This window comes from Equus caballus, chromosome 1 (genome assembly GCF_041296265.1).
Source record: "Equus caballus isolate H_3958 breed thoroughbred chromosome 1, TB-T2T, whole genome shotgun sequence".
Classification (NCBI taxonomy): Eukaryota; Metazoa; Chordata; class Mammalia; order Perissodactyla; family Equidae; genus Equus; species Equus caballus.
Genome location: NC_091684.1, coordinates 193,272,493 through 193,288,498, shown reverse-complemented (window position 1 = coordinate 193,288,498; position 16,006 = coordinate 193,272,493). Strand labels below are relative to the sequence as shown.

Genomic DNA, 16,006 nt, shown 5'->3' with positions numbered 1-16,006 from the left:
TTATAAAATAACTATTGTTTTAATTCACTTTATTAAATCTTAGAAAGATAGAACACAGTGTAGCATAACAGAAAAAAATGAGAGCCGAGCAAGTTGAGAGGTAGGACAAGCAGCATGGTTTCTCATCACATTCCTCCAATTACACTCGACAAATATTCGCTGATGTCTGCCAAGAGACAGAGGCTGTTTTAGGGGCTAGGTCAAAGAATGTGGAAAGTGCTCATTTATTTTGCTAAGATGACCTAGCCACAATTATGACTAATGCATGTCAAACAAGGGGAATTAGTCAATGGTATTTTTATATCTCCTAGGGGCAAAACAGCATAAAGAAATTTAAAAATATTTCCAGGTTAATGAAGTCATAATGATTGTTCAGATATATTTACCACTTTATCTCTTGTGACTACCTTTTTAAAGTCTATTTTCTCCTCTTTAGCTTTCCTTAGACTAAAGGAACATGTTTTTGCACATCTTTTGACCAATCTCCATCTTTCCAGTAAAATTTTGTCTAATGTCTAAGTTAAAGTTTTATTTATATTCCAAATCATAATGCCAGTTACAATTTGCTTAACTGGAGTTCTTCTTTTTCAGAGCTTCAATTTAAAGTTTTTATCCTCACTGGGGACTTCCTTCCCACGTGGTTATTCAACAGAGGATATAGTGACTGTCAAATAATGCATTTTATTTCACTTGACGTATATTTAGGCTCAACATCCTGTATTTGGCAGACTTTAGATCGAGCTATTTTCTGAAAAAGTTGAAAAGAAAAATATTTCAAGATGTTTGAGAAGGCATAAATGCTACTTATTTATGTATATATTTGGATAGTAGGCTCTTGTGGTTACTGAATGCTAAACACATAGGAAAAGAGCTTACATGGATGTGGACATCAGAACTCAGTTTTCAAACAATATTAACCTTCTTTCAAATAAAATAAACATAGATTGATAGAACTTTGTCACATATGTTATCAGTCATTTTCTCCAACAACTGAAAACAGGCTGCAGCATTCTGTGTTCTGCACACTATCAAAGATAGTAGGATGAAAAGAACAGAATCGAGAGTTCAAAAGTGTCAGCTTCAACTATTAGAGAGTAGCATTTCTGGAACTTACTTGATGTTTTTTTGACAGATAAATGTTTTTATCAACTTGAATGATTCAAATAGTAGATTTTCTCACTTGCAGCCATTGTCCATGAGTATTTAATATGTTCAAAAGTGCTGGGAATACCACCAATGGAACCTTGTAAGGAGAATTGGCTGTGATGTCATAGACCCTTGAAGGAAACTTCTAGAAGTGAGATTTAGTCATACCAGAGATTAAATAAGAAAGATGCTTACTGATTAAGGTGGGGTCCAACAAGAGTGTAGTACAGAATGCAATAATACATGAATTACTTTTCTCTGAGGGAGCTCAACAGAACAACACTTAATGAAGAAAGGCAAAGGCTTACCCATCTGGTACATTTGTGAATTCTTAATGATTAACTACTTGAAGATTAATAATTTGAAATTCACCAGTCTTAGAAATGGAAGAAAGTGATGAACCTGATCAGCCTATCTCATCAGGGAGGCAAGAAATTCGAAAGAGAAGACGACCCAGCCAGCCAATGGTAGACAAAGCCCAGCAGACTGAAGAGCCAGAGAAAAAGAAGCACTCGCCCATGCCACAATCATCTGGCCCCAAAGCGACCCTTAGTATTGGTAATATTCATGGAAGCAAAGTCAACTATGAGTCTCTCAGAGTATCTTCTCAACTTCAGCAAACTTGGGTGAAGAGAAAGCTTGTACAGGATATGACTGACAAATCTCTGCAGACAGACCCTATTGCAGAAGAGAAAAAAGAAGAAATCAAGTCAGTTGGTGAAACAGTGATACCTGATGAAAAGCCAGCTGCTGTTGGAGAGGCAGCCCCTGAATTTCCAGAGAGTGTTCATGAAGTGGAAATTTCACCAAGCAGACCCGCAGTTCAACTCAAAATTGACAGATCTCAGCAGACCAGTTGTACTGGAGATTGGATAATGATGAACATTCCTCAAAGAGAAAAAGTGGACAAGGAACAGCAGACATACTTTAGTGAATCAGAAATAGTGGTTATTTGCAGGCCAGGTAGTTCTTTTCCAAATTCAAAGCAAGATGAGCAGACACCTAAATCCTCAGGGAAGGTTTTTGCTGGTGAACATCCTGAATTTCAACCCACAACGTGTAGCAGTGAAGAAGTTAGGCAGAAAAGTATCAGCAGATCTTCATTTAGTCAACAAAACATAAAAAGTACTCCAGTACTTTTAGAAGATGAGCAAGACGTTCTAGTTGAAGTACAGCCTCCCACTGCAGAAGAGATCTCTCCTGAAGTGCAACCTCCACCGGCAGAGGAGATCACTGCAGAAGAGACCCCGGCTGACCTTCAGCCTCCACCAGCCGAGGAGGCCCCTACAGAACAGGCTCTTTCAGAAGAGCCTTATGCTGAAGTTCAACCTCCAACAGCTGAAGAGGCTCCTGTTGAAATACAGCCTTCCCCAGCTGAGGAGGCTCCTACACAGGAGGCCCCAGAACTTCAGCTTCCACCGGCTGTGGAGGCCCCTGCAGAAGAGGTCCTAGAGGAACTTCAGCCTCTACCAGCTGAGGAGGCTCCTGCAGAGGAGGCCACTGCTGAACTTCAGCCTCCCCTAGTTGAGGAGACCACTGCAGAAGAGGTCCCTGCCAAAGTTCAGCCTCCAGCTACTGAGGAGGCCCTTGCAGAAGAGCCCCTAGCTGAACTGCAGCCTCTACCAGTTGAGAAGTCCCCTGCAGAAGAGGCCCCAGCTGAAGATCAGTCTCCACCAACTGAGGAGGCTCCTATAGGAGAGGCCCCAGCTGAAGATCAGTCTCCACCAACTGAGGAGCCTCCTATGGAAGAGGCCCCAGCTGAAGATCAGTCTCCACCAACTGAGGAGCCTCCTATGGAAGAGGCCCCAGCTGAAGATCAGTCTCCACCAGCTGAGGAGCCTCCTATAGGAGAGGCCCCAGCTGAAGATCAGTCTCCACCAACTGAGGAGCCTCCTATAGGAGAGGCCCCAGCTGAAGATCAGTCTCCACCAGCTGAGGAGCCTCCTATAGGAGAGGCCCCAGCTGAAGATCAGTCTCCACCAACTGAGGAGCCTCCTATAGGAGAGGCCCCAGCTGAAGATCAGTCTCCACCAGCTGAGGAGCCTCCTATAGGAGAGGCCCCAGCTGAAGATCAGTCTCCACCAGCTGAGGAGGCTCCTATGGAAGAGGCCCCAGCTGAAGATCAGTCTCCACCAGCTGAGGAGGCCCTTGCAGGAGAGGCCCCAGCTGAGATCACTGCAGGAGAGACCCCAGCTGAACTTCTGTCTCCACCAGCTGAGGAAGTCCCTGCAGAAGAGGCCCCTGCTGAACTTCAGCCTCCACTAACTGAAGAAACTACTTCAGAAATGGTCCCTGTGGACAAACAGCCTCCACCAGCTGAAGAGCCCAATTCTATCTCACAAATCTCTATAAAAGATACCCCTGCTGAAGTTCAGCCTCCACCATCTCAACAAACCCCTACAGCTGAGGCTCTGGTAGACAATGTGTCTACTGAATATCAGTCTCCCGAGACAACAGATGTCTCAGTGGTAAAATTAGGATCGGTGCTTTTGAAAGATGAGCCAAAGTATGAAGAGCCTTTACAGCTGGATCCTGTTCCTGCAGATTTGTCTACTAACGTGAAAGGACAGGTTTCTACTATTGAAATAGACGGTGTCATCCAGATACAAGTGAAATAGGGGCTCCTCCTCCACCGTAGTCAGGAGGTCTGGAAGCGCATACTTCAGAAAAGGGCGGGCATTTGGAAGCAGCATTGTGAACAGGCAAATGAAAGGAGCCCCCAAGAAGTGGACTGCAGGTTGGAAAATGAACAATAAAAACTAGTGGTTTAAAATACTTGTGATATTTTCATTCAAAGCTAGAGTGTATAAAATGCCTATTTTGAAATGAAGTAAGTTTATGATTGAAATAATTACTTAAAATATCCTTTCTAGACCCAATCCTGTTGACAAGGATAAAGCTATATGTAGCTTCTAGTGGAAAAGGCATTTTATTTTCTACAGTGCTTTCACCTACTTTAAATTCTTTGAGTTTTAGTCACAAATCTAAAGTTTTGTAGTGATTTCTTTCTCATAATTCATCATCTCTCTTATTGTCTTTCCACTTGACTCCTTCTGAGACAAGCATTTCTTCCCTGTTTTCATTCTTCTTGCGTGTTTTATATTTCAATGTCTGAATAGGGAAATTTATTTCCTTTGTAAAAATATTCGTTTCAATAAAGATAATCATGGACGATGTATTAAAAAAGGTGAGGGAACGTAAAGAAAAATATCCTTAGATGGCCGTGAGGGCATATTCCCATTTAGTTTTTATTCCATTTCAACTTAGAATGCGATGAGTTCTTTGGAAGCATCGCTCTGAACTTGTGATGAAAGGAAACTTAGAATAAAGTTGAGTTACTATGTTACAAGCTATCATCATTTTTAAAGAGTAATTTTGGATTATTCTAGGATGCCTGTTATTAAAGGACATCTCGATTTCTATGATTATGGTAACTTTTGGGAGAATATTTTGTCTAGCTACAATTCAGTTGCAATGTGCTGAAATGGTGAGATTATTCTCTTAAAAAATTGTTTGGTTAGTGTATTTCTCTGTTTAGTGAAAACTCTATATTAGTAATTCCAAACCTGGTTAAGCTTTGATGCCCTATAATCGTTAGATTTTTCTCGTGTCCTTCATTACCTCGGTAACCAAGAGCCTGTGATATTTTTAAGTGAGTTTTTCAGAATTTTATAAAAAATTTTGTAAGCACATTCTTTTTTCATATGTGCCAGATTTGATGTTGAGAAACATTACTCTGGACTTCTCAAATGAGGGTTGCTCTTTTGATATTTCCAAGTCCTTTTCATTTTATGTTTTTTGAGCTACTTAAATTCCAGTTAAACTTCTTTCTGTAAATTTGAAGAGGTTTTTTTTTTTTCTTTTTTCTATTTTCTGTTGTGGCTTCTTTTCTTTTTTTCAAAAAAATTTTGAGATTTGCTTTTCTCCCCAGCTTTATTGAGATATACCTGACATACAACATCGTGTAGGTTTAAGGTGTACAGTGTGGTGATCTGATGTGCATAATATTGCAAATTGATGACCAAAATAAGGTTTGTTAACATATCCATCACCTCGCATAATAACAAGTTTTTTTTTTTTTTTTGGTGATGAGACAATTTAAGATCTACTCACTTAGCAACTTTCAAGTATATAGTACAGTATTGTTAACTATACTTGGTATTCTGTACATTAAATCTCCAAAATTTATTCAACTTATAACTGGAGGCTGTACCCTTTAACATCTCCCGTTTCCTCCACCCCCTGACCCCTAGCAACCACTATTCTACTCTCTGTTTCTATGAGTTTGTAGATTTCACATATAAATGATATCATACAATATTTACCTTTCTTTGTCTGACTTATTTCACCTAGCATAATGCCCTCAAAGCCCATCCATGTTGTCACAAATGGCAAGATTCCCTTCTTTTTTATGGCTGAATAATATTCTGTTGTGCACGTGTATACCACATCTTCTTTATCCATTCATCCATTAATGGACACTTAGTTTATTTCCATTCCTTGGCTATTCTGAATAATGCTGTAATGAAAATGGGAGTACAGATATCTCTTTGAGATAATTTCACTTCCTTTGGATATGTACCCAGAAGAAGGATTGCTGGATCATATGGCAGTGCCACTGTTAATTTCTTGAGGAATCTCCGCACAATTTTCATAATGGCTGTACCAGTCTACATTCCCAACAACAGTGTGAAAGAATTCCCTTTTCTCCACACCATCTCCAGCATTTGTTATTGCTTGTCTTATTGATAGCAAACATCATAATATGTGTGAAGTAGTATCTCACTGCGGTTTTGATTTGATTTCCCTGATGATTAGTGATGTCAAGCACCTTTTCATGTACCTGTTGGCCATTTACATGTCTTCTTTGGAAAAATGTCTATTCAGCTCCCTTTTGCTCATTTTAATTGGCTTATTTGTTTTTTTGCTATTGAGTTGTATGAGTTCCTTGTATATTTTGGATATTAACTTGTCTCAGATATGTGGTTTGCAAATATTTTCTCCCACTCCGTAGGTTACGTTTTCATTTTGTTGATAGTTTCTTTTGCCATGTAGAAGCTTTTTAATTTGATGCAGTCTCACTTTTTTATTTTAATTTTTTTTGAGGAAGTTTAGCCCTGAGCTAACATCTGCTGCCAATCCTCCACTTTTTGCTGAGGAAGACTGGCCCTGAGCTAACATCTGAGCCCATCTTCTACTTTTTATATGTGGGATGCTTGCCACAGCGTGGCTTGACAGTGTGTAGGTCTGCACCCAGGATCCTAACCAGCGAACCCCAGGCCACTGAAGCAGAATGTGCGAACTTAACCACTGCACAACCAGGCTGGCCCCTCACTTGTTTATTTTTTATTGTTATTGTTGTCTTTGCTTTTGGTGTCAAATCAGAAAAACTCATTGCCAAGACCAATGTCAAGGGACTTACTGCCTGTGTTTTCTTCTAGGAGTTTTATGGTTTCAGGTCTTATGTTCAAGTCTTTAACCTACTTTGAGTTTATTTTTGTGTATGGTGTAAGATAAGGGCCCAATTTCTTTCTTTTACATGTGGTTATCCAATTTTCTCAACATCATTTATTGAATAGACTGTCTTTTCCCCATTGTGTATTCTTGGTACCTTTGTTGGAAATTAATTGACCATATACGCAAAAATTTATTTCTAGGCTCTCTATTCTATTGACCTATGTCTCTGTTTTAATACCACTAACATACTGTTTTGATTATTATAGCTTTGTAATATAGTTTGAAATCAGGAAGTATGATGCCTTTATTCTTTCTCAAGATTGCTTTGGCTATTTGGGGTCTTTTGTGGTTCTGTATGAATTTTAGGGTTGTTTTTTCTATTTCTGTGAAAAATGCCATTGGAATTTTGATAGAAATTGCATTGAATCTAAAGGTGGCTTTGGGTAGTATGGACATTTTAACAATATTAATTTTTCTAATTAATAAACATGGAATGCTTTTTCATTTGTTTGCATCTTCTTTAATTTCTCTAATCAGTCTTAGCTTTCACTGTACAGATCTTTCATCTCCTTAGTTAATTTATTCCAAAGTATTTTATTATTTTTGATGATATTGTAAATAGGACTTCCAGGAGTTCATTGGTAGTGCGTAGAAACTCAACTAACTTTTGCGTGTTCGTTTTGTATCCTGAAACCATACTGAATTCATTTATTAATTCTAATAGTGTTTTGGTGGAGTCTTTAGGGTTTTCTATGTAATGTATCATGTCATTTGCAAAGAGAAAATTTTACTTTACTCATTCCAATCTGGATGCTTTTTATATCTTTTTCTTGCCTAATTACCCCGGCCAGGACTTCCAGTACTATGTTGAAAAAAAGTGGCGAGAGTGGGGGATCCAGCCCTGTGGCCTAGTGGTTAAGTTCTGTGCCTGGGGGTAGGATTTAGGGCAAGAGTGCGTCTCAGTCTTTCCTACTTGTTTGAAGTATTTTCTGATTTGCCTGGTATGTAGGAGACACTCAGCTAGTTTCCAAATCTCTCTCAGTGGGAACTACTTTATATATAGCTGTATACTTGGTGAATCTGTGGGACGGGGGAAATTCAGGAACCTCCTATGTCACCATCTTGGTCTGGACCCCCAGTAGGACTTTTGCTGAGGAAAATTCCTGTAGGAAAGTTTTTAACTAAAAATTCTGTTTCTTTAATAGATATAGGGCTATTTGTGTTATCTGCTATAACATTTATTTTTATCTTTTTTATGTCCAGAGGATCTGTAATGATATTCTGTCTCTAATTATGGTATAATTATTGATACCTTAGACCAATAAATATTGGTAACTGGTATCTTCTTTCTCTGCCTCTTTCTTTGTTTTTCTCTTTTTCCCAAATCAACCTGGCTTAAGTTTTATCTGTTTTATTGATCTTCTAAAAGAATCAGCTTTTAGTTTCATTGATTTCTCTATTTATTTGTTTTTTTCCCCTATTTCATTGACTTCTGCTCTCATCTTTATCATTTCTATCTTTCTGCTTACTTCCACTTCCTTCTGTCCTCTTTTTCTACTTTTTCAGATGGCATCTGATGTCATGGATTTTGTCTTTATTTCTTTTCTAATGTGATCCTTTAGTGCTGTACATTTCTCTCTGAGCACTGTTTTAGCTGTATTGCATAGATTCCAATACCTTATGCCTTCATTGTCATTCAGTTCAAATATTTTATGATTTTGTTTTTGATTTATTCTTTCACATATGAGTTACTAAACAGTGTGTTATTTGATTTCCAAATAATTGAGGATTTTTCAGATTTCTTCTTACTATTGATTTTTCATTTAATTACTTTTTTGTCATAAAATATACTTAGTCTGATTTGACTTTTTAAATTTATTGAGACTTGTTTTAGGGATCAGCATATGGCCGTTTTTGTAAGTGCTCTGTGTTCTAAACTATTGTATTGTTTTTGGTTGGAGAGTTCTATAAATGTCAGTCTTAGAATCAACAATTGGTTGATAGTGTTGTTCTGTTTTTCTATATCATTATTGATTTTCTATCCACCGTTTCTATAGATTATTGAGAGAGGTATGTTGAAATCCTTGACTATAAATGTGGATTTGTCTCTTTTTCCTTGAAGTTCTATCAGTTTTTGCCTCATGTATATTGAAGCTTTGATTTTAGCTGAATAATGTTTAGGTTTATTGTCTTCTTGATAAAGACCCCTCTTATCCCTGGTAATCACCTCGCCTCAGTCACATTGTCGCTTGTCGAGTTTAGATCCTTAATATCGTTTGCTTTGCTTACTGTGGCCGTTAACTGCTTTTCCTATTCTAGTCTTTCTTCCTCTAAATGATCTTTCCTATTATTGCCAGAGTTAATTTTTAAAACAGAAATCTGCTTATGCAGTCATTTTCTTATAGAATAAAACCTATATTCCTTAAAGTGATAGCCATTGCCCTTTACAATCTACCGTAACCATATTTATGTCACCCTCATTTAAATATAGGATGGTTATGTAAAGTGGAGGTCAGGATCATGATGGCTAGTTTGCAAATTCTCACTCCATCACTTATGGGCTGTTTGACTAGTTCAGGTTAATTAAGCTCCCTGTGCCTCAGTTTACTCATCTGAAAAATGGGCATAATAAGAACAATACCTAACCAATAGGATTGTGGTGAATAGCAAAAGAGTTAATCCATATTAGGTTCTTTGAACAGTACCTAGTACAAAGTAAGCAACAAATGCTGGCTTGGCTCTTGTTACTATTACTTGCATACTTGCTTTCTTGTGACATTTCTTTTTTGCATTCAGGTTCTTGCCATACCTGACAACGATTGTTGTACTACAGTGCCTCTTATTTGTCCCGTGTGTTTTCATCATTTGTATCCTGGAGAGTCTGGGTCATATTGAAAGCTTATATTATAGCTGGTGGTCACCCTGCTTTGTTCAGCATACAAGTCGTGGCCTACTCTTGTGGGCTGTGGTTCAATGAAGATTTAGTTTTCAAAGACTTTGTGGTGCTGTTTTGGTCTGCTGTTTGCTCTGAAACTTTCATGTGTTCCTCTTGGTGCCACCTGAGGGGGCAAAATGAGCTTTCCCCGCCCAGGCTGCCTGGTGCCTCCAGGTGGGGAGGGGAGCTTCCTTCCCATCAAGAAGAGGCTTCCCCGACAGGTAATTATGTGGCAGGATCCCCCTTGCTGATTACCCCAGCCACTCTGGGTCTCTTTTCGGAGTATGGTGAGTCTCAGCCCAAGGGGACAAAGACGTTTCCAGGCTAGACATTACTGTGATGGGGTTTACCCTTGCCAGGTCCGTAGTGTCTCTAGGTGGGGAAATGTGAGGAGGTCTCATGTCTGGCTGGGAAAGCCAGCACTTCCCTGACTCCTTATTATCAGAGGCTCCTGATCCATCTCCCTTGCAGGTTCCTTCCGGGCTTGCCTGGTCTTGATAGCAGGGCTCTGTTCTGATCCAGGAGAGAAAGAGTCTGACCTGGGCCGCCTGCTGTTGCTGGGTTGGGCATTGGGGAGCACTGGGCCTGAATCACTGTCTTGGGGTGGGTGAGGGGTTATAAGATGTCCTGCCGGTATGCTGGTCCTGTAGTCCTGGGGTCTCTAATCGGTTTGTCTTCCACTCTCCACTTTTCAGAGCTCCCCACTGGTTGCCTCTTGCATTATTTTCAGGGTTTATAGTTGTACTGAGCAGGATGGAGCAGGCAGAAATGAGTATATGCTATTGTGTCAGGACCAGAAGTATCTTTTTCCTCGTTTGGAATGCTCTTTATCACTATTAACTATCTGCAGCTTAAAAGATCCTATTTATTCTTCGAGTTATAGTTCACCCCTTATCTTCTTCGTGAAAACTTCCTTCAGTCTAGTGCTCATCCTCTTCCTCATCTACTCACTGACAAGCTCTCTCCCCACGGACTGTACCTTCTTTATGGTTATGGTGAATGAATTCTTCTGTCAAAGGCCAATCCCTTCCCTGGGTGCCCCATTCTATCCCTTCTTGCCTACTCAAGGATACAGATTTGGCAAATCTCTCCTTGTTCTTCTGCACCGACAATGTTTCATCAAATATCAAGGTTTCTCTTTCTACTCATTCTCATTAGTTTTTTTTTTTATTTTTTTTTTTAAAGATTTTATTTTTTCTTTTTTCTCCCCAAAGCCCCCCGGTACATAGTTGTGTATTCTTCGTTGTGGGTTCTTCTAGTTGTGGCATGTGGGACGCTGCCTCAGCGTGGTCTGATGAGCAGTGCCATGTCCGCGCCCAGGATTCGAACTAACGAAACACTGGGCCGCCTGCAGCGGAGCGCACGAACTCAACCACTCGGCCACGGGGCCAGCCCCTCATTCTCATTAGTTTTTAAACAAGATTTTTATTTTTACCCATCTTAAGTGAACAAGCAAATAAACACATTCTCCTCCTACTTTCTCTTTCAGCTCCTGCTCCATTTCTTGGCTTTCCTTGACAGCAAAACTTGATTCAACTCCTCTCTGTCCATCCTCTCTTGAACCTTTTCCAGTCAGGCTTTCACTCCTGCTGTTCCACTGAAACTGCTCTTGTAAATGTCCTCGGTGATGAAGGCCAAATCCAATAGTAACGCCCATCCTAATCTTATTTAGCCCAATAGCATGATTTACCACAGTGGATCATTTGCATTTGACACTCTCTCTTCCTTGCTATATCTTCCCTCTTTGCTTCCAGCATTCTTTCCTCCTACTTTATTGACTGATTATTCTCAATCTTCTTTGCTGGCTCCTCCCTGTCTCCCAGCCTCCTGATGCTGGAGAACCCCAGGGCTCCATTCCAAAGTCTCTTCTTTTCTCTGTCTACATTCACTTCCTTGGCGAGCTCATTTAATCTTGTGGCTCAAATATCATCTATATCATCTGAAGGTTTACGTCTCCCCAATAAGAACTCTCAGACAGCCTGCTCAAAACTTCGACTTGTAAGGCTGATAGGCATCCTTCCACTGTAAAGGTGCTACAATTTTGAAATAGCCAGAATGTTGTTTTTCGTCTCCATCGGTATCTTTATATTTGTACCTGAGACAACAAAACCAATTTTAAGAAAATAACTGGGCATGAAAGAAAGGAATACTGATGGTGGCGCATTGAATCCTGAGAAGTGCAGATCTACCAGAAAAGATAGGAGAAAGGAATGAGAAGGGGAAGTGGGAAGAAGGCTTTACCTTGAGCATATTTTGTTATTATAATACCAAAATGTGCTTCATTATTTTAGAGTGTCATGTGGCTAGGTGGGGGAAGGAGGTTGAGAAGAAGATTCCATCTCCTTCAGCAGAATTTCAAATCCCATCCTGGAAAAAGAGAACTGGAAGTTTTCTTCAGGTCATAGGGGATGCTTCTAAGACCATCAACCAGGTGTAATTCTCAGATCATAGCAAAATAACTCTTTGTGAAGCCAGCTACACATAATTGAACTGGAAAAACTAAACACATCTCTGACAGTGTGAAGGTGTTGGTGTCTCCTTTTATAAAAGGATATGAATGAAATTTAAAAAATTTAGTTATAAACTCTTAGTTATTGAAATGACCCTTTAATTCAAAGCAACAAATTTCTTTTGAAAGATTTTTCTTTCTGTTAAGTTTTATCACAGCACTCACGTGTGCAATCCCACTTATGCCTAGAAAAAAGATTGAAGGAATTATTATTGGCTGTGATGGCTAATATTATTGTGCATTTGGCTAGGCTACGGTGCCCAGTTATTTAATCAAATCCTTATCTAACTGTTACTGTGATGGTATTTTGTAGAGGTGGATAATATCTACAATAAATTGACTTTAAGTAATGGAGAGTACCTTTGATAATGTGGGTGAGCCTCATCTAATCAGTTGAAGTGCTTAAGGGCAAAAATTGAGGTTTCCTGGTGAAGAAATTTTGCCTCAAGACTGAAAAATCAATGCCTTCTTGAGTTTCCAGCCTGCCAGCCTGCCTTATAAGTTTTGCACTCATGACTGAAGCATCAGTGCCGCCTGAGTTCCTAACCTGTCAGCCTACTCTGTGGACTTTGGACTTGCCAGCCCCACAGTTATAGGAGTCAACTACTTAAAATAAGTCTCTTTATACATACACATTCTATACATATTATATATGTGATGTATGAATATTTATGATAAAAGATACTTTATTTTATCTATCTATCTATCTATCTATCTATCTATCTATCTATCTATCTATCTATATCTCCTATTGGTTCTCTTTCTCTGGAGAACCCTGATGCAGTGGTTACCTTTGAGTTTGGGATTATGGGTGTCTTTTTTGCTTTTTACTTTTTACCACATTGTCCTTAAGGAGCATGCATTACTGTTTAGGTAAAAGAACAGAAACTGGGTTTTGATAGATCTCTAACCATTTAGGATCAGAAAGACTCTATGGCTATGGGTAAGAATTGGCATAGAGACCAAAAAAAAAAAAAAGAAAAAAAAAACAAAAAACAAATGAAAAGAAGTCACATGGTACCCAAGTAACGTCACAGACTAAATCATAATATCATGTGGTGGGCTCATTTCCTTTACTGGCAAGGTTTCTCAAATAGCAGATTAGTTTGAAAATATGTTAGATTTAGTGTATCCTGACTTCAATATTTGAGACTTCTTTTGATGACTGGAAAATATGGAGAACTGTGGGCTGGATACGACTTGATTTAGGTGTTGAGTTATCGAACCCACTTGATAAAGTCGTGAATTAATGCACTGTTATTGGGAGTGAAGGGGAAATGGGTTTGAGATTTATTATGGAGACACAAATAATGGCACTCCCTGACTGACTGGATGTCAATCTCAGTGGAGAAAGGAATGTTTCACATAATTTCCAGTTTGGGTGTCTAGGTATATGTGTATTCCATTCACTAAAATGGGAAAATAGAAATACGTGCTGGAGATGAGAAGTTAGAAATGACAATTTTAGGTTTGAGTATTCTGAGTTTTAGGCACTTATGGGACACCCAGATGGAGATTTTAAGTAGGCAGCAAGAAATGTCTTGTATAGCTCAGGAAACACCCAAATGCCCCATATGACAGACAGTAGTCACGTTCAGGTCTCAGCAAGTGTCAAAAATTTTAGTTGTAGTGAAGAAATTGTAGTGTAGGGAATATTAGGTATCTCTAGGATATCAAATTATTGAGAAACAGTTTTTAAATGGGAGACAATGAGTATATTTATATGGTAAGAAGAAGATGCTGGTAGGTGGGACAGCCTTAAACCTATACTAGAGAGCACAATAAAAGAGAAAAAGAGGACATAATAAAAAAGAAAAAAACTACATCAGAGGGCATAATGAAAGAGAACAGCTGAGGGAGTGATGTTCCGAGCACCTGATTAGTGTAAAGCTAGAGCTTCTTTCTCTAAGTCAAGAACAAGTGGGGATAAATATCAGTGTTGGGGAGGAAGGAGTTAGGGCAGCAGGCCTGTGGTTCATTTCTGCCCTAAATACCAGTGGGGCTTTTGAGGGAAAGAAAAGGTAGCAGGTGACCTGGTATCTCCTCTTTGTAAGCATGGGAACTGGTCCTTTGAGTAAATAATGATGTTTGTTAGAAAGAAAGTCCTTATCTATGGAAAGTCCTTTGTAGGGTGTTCCTGGCTCAGAATTGCTTATGAAAATGCATCTAGGACTTATGGATTGATAAGGCACAGCTCACTAGAAATGTCATATACATTCTACAATTCTCTGGGGTCTAAAATGGATGTGTTTCATAACTGAACCCTCCTGTCTGTGTAAAGTGGCCCATAAACCTCACTTAGAGACCTCATCTATTCTTCTGGGACAGATGGCTCCTGTCCAACGTGGAAAAAAAGGACCTGGGGGGCCACACGGGGTGTCCCAGATTTCTCCCTCTTTGTGCCTCTTGATTGATTGTGTGCTTGACATTATTACTAAAGACTGAAAGTGGGTAAGGACCTTGATATGTGTGCTTCTGATTTGGTAATTTGATACTATGTGTTGTGTTCAGACTTTAATTTGGGGGGGTGGGGACACAGCAGGCCTGAATTTTCTCCATGGATTATCAGCATGGTTATCAACTAAGAGTAAGGGGGTCGGAGGCATGACTTAGATAGAAGGTTAAATAAAGATTTTGACTAGTCTATGTAAGGGAATGGAAGAGGAACTTGACCAGGAAAATGTAAGATGATTGCAAAGAGGGATTGAGACCTAGCTGAGGTCAGGCCAATATGATGCGTAAATGGAATGGCTAAGTTGCACTAACAGAAACGGTGCCTGGAATGCGAGGGATGTGCCCGCACTGTTCCGCTCTGTGCTAGAAAGCTGCGTTTCTCCTGGGCTCTGATACTCTAACGAGAAAACATTTACAGGAGACGAAGCAGATGTTAGGGACTTGGCTCAATGTTATGTCACATGTTGAACAGTGGAAAGATGGAGATATTTGGCTGAGAAAAAAGAAGACCTCTAGAACCAGCCTCAGATGATTGAACTAGAACCATTCGTTGGAAGTTATGGGGAACCATTTTACAACAATTTAATGAGGGATTTTAAAAGTGCAGCTCTAATCTAGAGATTTTGCCACCCCCTCGAGATTTTAGTGCAGCAAGGCTGAGTTGAGGCCCGGGATAATCTGTCGTGTAGCCAGATTTGGGACCATTGAGCTGGTTAATGTGAATATCTGACCTACAGTGGTGGAATTAGAAGACAGCTCGGATCCTTTCTAAGCTGTGATTGGATGAGTCCACAGTTGACCACATACTGGAGACCAGAGGCAGTTGTTTTCAATAAGTACTGTTCCCTTATGTGGGTTTTTCTTGTAGCTTTATGGTTGACTTCAGCTTAACAGCTGACTTCTGGATGATTCGTTTATTTTCTGTGGCTGCCCAGCACTTGCTCTGTCCATTGCTTAAGAAAAATGACTCGCTTATGGGATCTTAATCACTTATGGTGGAGAGCCTGACGCAAGTGAGCTGTCTAGATACTCCTCAGTGCTGAGCTGTGTCTGAAGTGCTTGATTCAGAAATATTAGCAGCAGTTCACTTCAAGGCTGAGTTCTTGTGCCCAAGTGTAATGAGGTCACTTGGAGATTCTAATTTTGGAGGGCTTCAAACCCTGGCAGAGAATGAGCATGTCATGGGTCCTGGTCGGCCTTTCTTCATTGTCTTTATTGATCATTATGTTAATGTTCACAAATCTGGGCTTAGAATCCAAAGCAGTGGCTGAGAAAATTCTCTCTACAATGTTCATGGGAAGGGAAAGTTACTGATGACACTCCTCTATAAAGTGCATTTTCAACAGTTCTAGGAACAGTACCTTCAGAGGGGAAAGGTCAAGCACTTCCTCCCATGGCGTCCTATCAAACTTCAACTTTTTTGTAACCAAAAATATAATGGCCCCTGCTCCTCTGGGGCCTGATGGGCTGGATTTAACTTTTAATAATTTTTTTTTTTCATTCAG

At 39.7% G+C, this 16,006-nt stretch overlaps 1 protein-coding gene across 1 annotated transcript; it reads left to right on the top strand.

Annotated features, from left to right (window-relative positions):
* Positions 1-1,220: 1,220 nt before the first annotated feature.
* Positions 1,221-3,919, top strand: FSCB (fibrous sheath CABYR binding protein). Its single transcript, XM_001494610.6, has one exon. The coding sequence runs from the start codon at positions 1,530-1,532 to the stop codon at positions 3,762-3,764; it is 2,235 nt and encodes a 744-aa protein (XP_001494660.3). The 5' UTR covers positions 1,221-1,529; the 3' UTR covers positions 3,765-3,919.
* The last annotated feature ends 12,087 nt before the right edge of the window (positions 3,920-16,006 follow it).